Source organism: Natrix helvetica (genome assembly GCF_964273705.1).
Source record: "Natrix helvetica genome assembly, chromosome: 15".
Classification (NCBI taxonomy): Eukaryota; Metazoa; Chordata; class Lepidosauria; order Squamata; family Natricidae; genus Natrix; species Natrix helvetica.
Genome location: NC_138565.1, coordinates 10,865,884 through 10,874,904, shown reverse-complemented (window position 1 = coordinate 10,874,904; position 9,021 = coordinate 10,865,884). Strand labels below are relative to the sequence as shown.

At 51.5% G+C, this 9,021-nt stretch overlaps 1 protein-coding gene across 1 annotated transcript in view; it reads left to right on the top strand.

Annotated features, from left to right (window-relative positions):
* The window catches only part of LOC309399565 (uncharacterized protein), a 10,139-nt gene extending 6,037 nt beyond the window's left edge, over window positions 1-4,102 (top strand). Inside the window, exons 2-3 of the mRNA XM_081967509.1 lie at window positions 2,748-2,888; window positions 3,766-4,102. Of these exons, the coding sequence (XP_081823635.1) occupies window positions 2,748-2,888; window positions 3,766-3,941 (317 nt within the window). The 3' untranslated portion in view covers window positions 3,942-4,102. The remainder of the gene's footprint in view (window positions 1-2,747; window positions 2,889-3,765) is intronic.
* The last annotated feature ends 4,919 nt before the right edge of the window (window positions 4,103-9,021 follow it).

The following is a 9,021-nucleotide window of genomic DNA, read 5'->3' as shown; positions in this document are numbered from 1 at the left end:
TGTTTTTTAATGGTATCCTGAACCATTTCTTTAACCTCCTTAATTTCTTTGCGTAAAAAAGCATTTTCTTCCCTTATAAAGTCCTTGAAATCCTGATAATTTATTGTAGCACCCGATGAGGCTTTTTGTTCCGTTGCCATAATTAATAATTCTTACAGCCGTCTCTAGCTGTCACCATTCAATTAACTTTCGTTTTCCTTAGGTATTCAGCTGTAAATTAATACTTGCAAATGTTTCTTTCTAAGTTGCTCGAAATTAAAACTTTGACATTTAAGTAGTTCAGGTTATGTAAACTGGCTTAAAGATTGTTAATAGTTAGGGTTGTTTCAGCCATTCCGCCTTTACTGCCCCGGCTATCAGCAGGTAATTAGCTTTCGTTTTCTGTAGGTTTTCAGCTATAATTCAACGCCATTTTGAATCCTTTGTTCTAAGCCCACGCCTCTCGAACTCAGCAGTAGCGTTCTTTTTAAAGAGATTTTTTTTTTCTTCCCCCAATTAAAACTTAAAATACTTGCAAAAGTCTTGCTTTCTTCTTGGGATGTTAAGATGTTAAGATGTTAAGGCTGTTCCCGGCGACTGGTTCTGCTAATTAGCAGAGGTTATCAAAAAGGCAGGAGAATACAACAACTGCGAAGGGGGGCAAACCTCGTCGGACTCCGGACTCCGGAGGGTACACGAGGGCTCAACCCAGCAGCTGAATCTCTCCCTCATAAATTCCAAGAATTTACGAGTGTCCGAGGTGTTAAAGATCGTAAAAAAACACCTCTAACTGTCTCTTGATCTGACAGGCTCAAAAAAAAGCCTGCCATCGGCACCAGGAACAACCGGAAGTCTCCCTCAATAGCTTTCTTTATACACTATTAATAGTTGTACTGTAGTTCATTTATCTGCAGCATTGCAATCTACTATCCAAGTTTTTGAAGTGCACTGATTGCCAGGTTTTTAGAAAATAATGAAATTGTATTTGTTAAAAATAACAGTTCAACCAAAAGCCATATTTAATAATAATAATTATTATTATTTTATTTGATTAGCCGCAACCCTCTCCCGAAGGACTCGGGGCGGCGTACAATCAAAACGAATAAAAATACACATAAGACAAACATATATACAAAAAGAACAGAGACATATACATATGTGCATGGAGGAGAGTTGACTTATAAGTGAAAGACAATTAAAAACACAATTTAAAATCCCCTTAAATAAAATTTACTAAATTAAAAAACCCATCAGGAGCGATACGAAGTTATGGTTGAGCCAGGCCAGCTATTTGGAAAAGGTGGGTCTTGAGCTTGACACGGAAGGAGCGGAGGTCAGTAGTGGTCCTAATATCCGGGGGAGGTCATTCCACAGGGCTGGGCCCGCCACAGAGAAGGCTCTGCTCCTAGGCGCCACCCCATGGCACTGTCTGGTGGACGGCACCTGGAGAAGTCCCTCTCTGTGCGAGCGGATGGGTCGTAGGGATGTATGGGGCAGAATACGATCCCGCAGGTAACTAGGTCCTGAGCCATGGAGCGCTTTAAAGATCGTAATCAAGACCTTGAAATGCACTCGATTGACCACAGGAAGCCAGTGCAGCTCGCGCAGGAGAGGTGCCACATGGGAGTACTTGGTACTCCCCATAATCACCCGCGCGGCCGCATTCTGGACCAACTGCAGTCTCCGAGTGCATTTCAAGGGAAGCCCCATGTAGAGAGCGTTACAGTAGTCCAGGCGAGATGTCACCAGCGCATGGGTGACTGTGCGTAGGGCGTCCCGGTCCAATAGGGGGCGCAATTGGCACACCAGGCGAACCTGGTGGAACGCCCCCCTGGCCACGGCTGTCACATGTTCATCCATGGACAGCCTGGCATCTAGGAGAACGCCCCAAATTGCACGCCCGCTCCACGGGGGCGAGTTGAATGCCCCCAATGGCCAGAGATGGAATTATCTGGTTGAACTGGGGAGCCGGAACCCACAGCCACTCCGTCTTGGAAGGGTTGAGCCTGAGTCGGTTGTCATCCATCCAGATCCGTACGGCTTCCACACACCGGGACATCACTTCGACGGCCTCGTTGGGGTGGTTCGGGGTGGAAATGTACAGCTGAGTATCATCAGCGTACAGATGATATCCCACCCCGAAACCACGGATGATCTCACCCAGCGGCTTCATGTATGTGTTGAACAGGAGTGGCGAGAGGACCGACCCCTGTGGCACCCCACAAGTAAGGGGGCATAGGGTCGACCTCTGCTCCCCTGCCAACACACGTTGCGTCCGGCCAGAGAGGTAGGAGCCGAACCACCGCAAAACGGTGCCCCGGACCCCCAACCCATGGGGATCGGTTCTAGGCTACATATGTCGGGAAAGGTGGGGGGAAGATAATGGAATGGCCATTTGCAGAACCAGGAATCTGCAAAGGCTCAGCCAGGGCCACATTTAACCCCCTGGACAGTCCAAAAGATTGGGCAGCCGTTAGTCTGGGATGGAATAAGGCCTCCTGTGTTGGGCAGGGGTTCGACTAGAACGGGGGTCTCCAATCTTGGCAACTTTAAGCCTGGAGGATTTCAACTCCCAGAATCCCCTAGCCAGCAAAGGTTGGGGACTCCTGGACTAGAAGACCTCCAGCCCATGGATTCTACAAGCTCCCATCCTAGAACAGCTGAGCCAGCTTAGAAGGAAGGACCCTTCTTGCAGGAGCGAATCCCCCTCCCCGCTTGGCTCGGGAAAGGGTCCCTGCCCCTCACACCCCACTGTATCTTCCCTTCAGCCTCTGGGCTCCAGTGCTACGGTTGCAACGTGATGGTGGGCAGCAGGTCGGTCAACACCGGTTGCTCCAGTCCAGAAGTGATCACCTGCCCCCATTCCCACCAAGGGTTCAAGCACCGGTTCTGCATCAAGATGGAAAGTGGTGAGTGGCAGCTTTCCTCTTTGCTTCCTCCAGGGCTCTGGGCAAACGGACAGGGGAGACGGGAAGGGAAGGTTCAGCCTCTTTAGGGGCATAAATCTCAAGGCCACAGAATAGCCACTTTCATGTCTCCCCTGACTCTCTGGGTCAAAAGGGAGAAAGTTCCCTCCAATTCCTGCTGGGAAACCACCTGGTAGGCAACCTCCCTGGGGCGTTTGTTGGCATGACCTTCTCCGGAGGTCCTTCCCACTCTACCCCTGGTGATCCCCCATCCGGCACTCATCAGGGCAGCAGGAGCAGAGGTGGGAGACAGGGCAGGGGTGGGCAGGGCAAGAGCTGCAGTCCAAATTCGCCCTTGATACAGAGAGAATTCCCTGCCGACCCCTCAAGGTGGGGAAAGGGCCGGCTGTCCTGAGAGACCCCCACGGGCTGCGCGTACGGGCAGGGAGAGGCAGAGAGGACAGCCCAGGCCTCCTGATGCAGGCGAGCCCCCTGACCCTGGCCTCCCCCTGTTTGGGGACTCGATGGTGGGCAGCCCAAAGGGCTGGAAGAGCCTCCTGATCTGCAGTTGGGGGGAAAGTGGGTCAGTGGTGCCACTTTGGTCTCTGCAGCTTCAGGAAGGGCACAGCTGCTCCCCCCCCCCCGATGCCCTGCCTGTTTTGTAGCGAAGGAGGCCCCCCAGTAGAAGGTTGCGCCTTCTGGAAGCAAACCGGGAGCAGCTCTCCTCTGACATTTTCCTTACCGGTTCCAAGCCAGAGGGGGACTTCGCCGTAGCTGGCCTTGCAATCCAGGAGCCAAAGTCCCAGGGAGGCTGTCAGCGCAGGTCCCAAGAGTGGCTGACGCCCTGAGTTCCCTCTTTGTCCCCCTCTGTCCTTGGCAGCGGTGCTGGGGGTTCTTTTGACCAGCGGATGTGCCACCTCCCGTCACTGCCAGCAGCAGGAGCTGCCAGGGATCCGGATCCACTGCTGCAACAGAGACCTTTGCAATGGAGCCCCCTCCTGCCCTGCCTGCTCCCTCCTGATCCTGTGGACGGCCCTGCTTCCCTTCCTCCTGTGAAGCAGAGCTCCGAGACGCAAAAGAGCCAGGACGCCTCTTCGGCCATTCTGCTGCCGCCGCCCGCTGACCTCCTTAGTCCCCTGGCAGCCATCAGAGGAGGGGGCTTCATTGGCATCCTTCCCTGAGTTTTGTAAGAAGTGGCCAGTCTGAATAAAGCATCCTGAGAGAAATTGTTTTCGGATGTGATAACGTTTCTTCATCCATCTGCCCTCACCCCTTTTCCCCAGAAGCTCCTGGAGCCCCCCCCCCGAGACTTCAGCTTCTCCAAAGCCCCTCATGCAAAGGCCACGGAGCCTCCTCTCCTGTCACTCCAACCTTACACTCGGGGATCTCCCCGCCTATGTAGGTGATAAACTGTCCCCCATTGTGCGTTGTGTCTTTGAGTCAATTTGGATTCCAGGCAACTGCAAGATTTTACAACGCCATTGCCTGCCTTGTAGGGCTGAGAGAGGGAGGCTGGCCCAAAGTCATCCCCCTGGCTTCATGCCTAGGGTAGGTCTAGAACCCCCAGGCTCACATTTTCTAACCTGGCGCCTTAAGCACTGTATCAAACTGGCTCTTGATGTACATTTACTTAGGCTTAGGTACTATAGCAATAGCAATAGCACTTAGACTTATATACCGCTTCATAGTGTTTTGCAACCTTCTCTAAGCGGTTTACAGAGTCAACCTCTTGGCCCCAACAATCTGGGTCCTCCTTTGACCCACCTCGGAAGGATGGAAAGCTGAGTCAACCTGGAGCCTGGTGAGACTCGAACTGCCAAAGCGCAGGCAGCCGGCAGTCAGCAGAAGGAGCCTGCAGTTCTGCACTCTGACCACTGAGCTACTACAGATCATTATAGGACAGAGAGCAGCGAATCATATAATTTAGTGCAGGAATCCTGAGAGCCCCGTTTGCAAGAGGCATCTGCTCTCCTGGGGAACAGCTCTTGCTCAGATTCTTCCCGATGCTCACCAAAACCTCATTTCTGGTCATTCCCGGTGCTGCTCCTTTCCCGTCTCCTGGAACAGCACTGACAGACTCTGGGCTGGGCTGGAGAGCTGGCAGCAGGAGGGCTCCCCCCGTCTCCCCTGCCCCCCACCAGACAGAATCTGCTCTGGGTTCCCCAGGCAAGATGTGGCCGATGCTTCTTCAGGACTGGAGCCATTCTGCCGGCCTACGCAAGACCCCGGAGACCCTCCTGTGCTCCCCCAGGGTGGCTGTTGGGCTTCGCCCGCTCTCCCTTTTGCAAAAGCTGCCACCCTCAGCCAGCCAGTCAAGCAGGCGATTGATTCCCTCTCCTCCGTTTGCACAGCTGCACTCTTGCACCCTCTGGCCTCACGGGGTCACTGCTGCTCACCCAAGGGAGGCACCCCTGGTGCCAAAGGCCTCGCCTGGCAAGGGAGGAGGGAGAAGCCGGGGTCTCTTTCATCCCTGCTTTCTGCCCTGCCCTTTCCAAGGGCTGCTACCTGCCAGGCTGGGTGGCCCCTTCACCAGTTGCCCCCTGCTGTTCCCAGACTTCCTCAGGGCGACTCTGCTCACCGACCTCCTGGGAAATGGGTGGCAAACTCCCATCTAAAGGAGGTCTGGTGGCCCAGGAGAAAAGAGAACTGGGGGGGGGGTGGCACCCCAGAAACCCAGCTGGCCAGCGTCTTTCCTGGCAGATGGCCAAGAAGGCGTGGACTCAGCAGAGCCTCTATGGCCTCCCGCAAAGGTCTTCAGAAGATGCCAGGACTTTTACTGCAGGCTCACCCACTTCCTTCCTTCCTCCCTCCCTCCATTTAGAAGAAGCCCTGGGCCTCCAAAAACCCCTCCCCCACCCACCCCCAAACCCAGTGGCCGAAATGTTCTTTGGTTTCCTTGGAGGAATTCCTGGTAAGGCTTTGCCCTCCCCCCCCCCTTGCAAGGCAGACCCAGGGAAGGGTCTTCATCTCAGCCAAGGGCTCTGCTTCCCCCTTCTCTTGGGCAGGAGCTCCTCAGAGGTGGTGGGGGGGGACTTGGCTTCAACTCCTCCACGGTCCCTCCTCTGGCAGCTTCAGCTGGGCTCTCAAAAGCCAAGGCCCCCTTTATCTTCCTGAGAGAAAAATGTTGGTGCTGCTTCCTCACACCTGCAAGACCGGCATTTCAGTCTCTACCTGCACTCACATTCACAGAACCTTGTGGAACTCTGCACAACTACACACACACACACACACACACACACGAGGAAGCCCTGGAAAGGCAGTCCCAAAGAATTCCTGGTGCTTCCCACAGGACTCCTGCTGCTACTCCTTCAGCTTCTGCGCCACCCCAGACTTGGCTTCCATTCTGCCTGGCCAGGAGCCCTTGAGAAAGGGAGCCTAGGGAGGGCGGGCTCAGGTGGGGGTCCCTGCCCTCCCCATCGCAGAAGAGCTGAGCTCAGCATCTTCCTGGATTGCCTCAAATGGGGAGGTTGATTCCGCAACCGAGCACGGAGGTTTCCTTCGGTGGGAGAATTCTCTCTGAGAAATTGCCTCTGCACAAGAAACCATTTTTGTTAGAGGGAGAACTGTAGGAATTATTTATTAACATTTCTATATGCCAAACTATAAATAGATCTCACGGTGGTGAACAATCCAGATAAAAACGAGAAGAAACCATGTTTAAAAAGCATCAACAATATTTCAATCACGCAATAAAACCAATCTTGGGAAATTGCTGGGGGGAAATAATTTCTTTTGTACCCATCCCCAGAAGGTGCCCCATGTCAGCTTCTGAGTTGCAAGAGCTGCAAGGGAGCGCAGCAAGATCGGGAAGGATGGGTCCTACAGCAGCAGAGACTCCGTGTCTTTTCTAGATTCCCCATACTTTCCAAAACAGAAGTCGCATGTTTTCTTTTTCTCCAAAATGTCTGGCTTTGTATTGCTGATGGTCAAAAAGTCATGAGCGCTCAGGTTGATCCTAGTTGGCCGCCCTTTCTCGCTGCTGAATGTCATCACCAGGCCAAGGTGCAAATCTGGGGAATGGGGGAGGCCCCTCCTGGCACACCGGTGGGTCTTCCCCACAGAGGCCTCTTTGTGCAGCATATGTGGGGCAGGAGGGAGACCTGCTGGCTGGCAGGTTCAGAACTCCCCCTCCTTTGCTCAATATGAGAATAGAAGAGAGTAGAGTAGAACAGGAACAGAACAGAATCCTTTATTGGCCAAGTGTGATTGGACACACAAGGAATTTGTCTTCGGTGCATAAGCTCCCATTGCACATAAAGCTATGAGTGATAAATCATGATTATAAAAATACATTCATCCTAAATTCATAAGATACAATATCAGAGAGCGTTTCACTGAGGCTGCTGAGGGCAAGGCCATCTTGGAAAGGTAGTCCTTTGATCAGAGCTCTCACTTTTTCACACACAAACACCTGTAAATGGGCCACATCGCCATCTCCACCTAACAAGATGCCTTGAAGCTAGGCTGCAATATGCCAGCTGCTGTAAGGGTCACCTGGCCCTCAAACCCAGGGCAGTGTCCATTTTCCGTCTGTCCTCCTGCAGCCATCTGATCCCCTGGGATGCTCTGCCTGGAAACCTCTCAGGGTTGCTGGCCCTGATGAAGAGAACCTCAGGCTGACACCTGGGAGATGGGATGTTGTGGCCTTTTCTTCCATGTCCGCTCCTCTTTCCTGGGAAATTGAGGGGGAGGACTCAGCATCCAGAGTTACCCTCCCCAGTGAAACTTACCTCCCACCCACCCACCCATCCAACTGTGCCATAGGCGGCGGTCCCTTTCATACTATGACGGTTGGGTGGGCCTATCCTGCAAGATCTCCCAAAAGATGCCGTTGAGGGAGTTGAGACTGGCAGAAGAGAATCCCTCCTCCCGGGGGCATTTCTTCCATATTATTTCACAAGAAGTCTCTAATATCAGCCACAGTGGCACAGTGGTCAGAGTGCAGTACTGCGTGCTCCTTCTGCTGACTGCCAGCTGCCTGCGCTTTGGCAGTTCGAATCTCACCAGGCTCAAGGTTGACTCAGCCTTCCGTCCTTCTGAGGTAGGTGGAATGAGGACCCAGATTGTTAGGGGCAAGAGGCTGACTCTGTAAACCGCTTAGAGAGGACTGTAACACACTGTGAAGCAGTATATAAGTCTTAAGCACCATTGCTAATATCCTTGCAACGTATCACAAACTAATTCAGTACATTTTGAGAGGGCATATGGTCAATTGAATAGGTTGAAATGGGACTCCAACCGTTGATATTACTTTCATGCTATTTTGAACAAATTTTCATCATAATTGAGCATTGTCGGCAGCATTTATGAAAAGATCTGCTCTGCCGATTATATTTCCACTATCTCCTGAAAATGACTCATCCATTTTGGCAGTCAAGCCAACAATAATACTTCTTATATCAGTTTTCTTTGCGTATAAGGTTGGGAGTAAATTTAATGTTCTTCTGTTGAAATTCCCATGGTGGCATCTCCAGTGGTCTATTCAAGTTCTACCTCCTTTTAATCATCCAGTTTTTCACCTGCTCGGTTTTTGAGTCATTCTTTACCAGCAATCTCTAAATAGGGACAACAAATCTTCCAATGTTGGAAGATGCTCAGTCGAAACTCTTTGATAACTAAGTTGTGTATTTGGAGGTATTGAAGCTGGGCAAATGAACTGATACTTTTATTAGATAAGAGTTTCAGGGCATTTGGAGTTTGCCATCTACATCAATTGTTCTCTGCTGAATGAATTTCTTATTTACAAAAATGATGTGCCAAGAAGGGAGAGATTTAAGATGGATTCTTTTGCTGTATTTATCCCAGATGTTCAGCATGTTATTTAGCATTGCACAATCTCCCATAGGCTTCTTGTTTCTGCTTGTGTCTACCCAGAGAGGTATGCAAAGAATCTGCTGGAGCTTCTTTGGCAAGGAGCTTCCTGTTCCTCGTAGGATCCATCTGTGGACCTGAAACCAAATCCAGGTGAGAATTGCTCAGAGGCACAACAAACATCCTTGCAAGTTGGTGGAAATATGAATCACAAGTAGCGCAGAGTTGGAACTGAGAATGCGACAAAGCTCATGACTCTGCAGTCATAGTCTCATAGTCCTCAGTCCTCCAGGTCATGGTTGTCCCAAAGGTGCTTTTTCAGGAG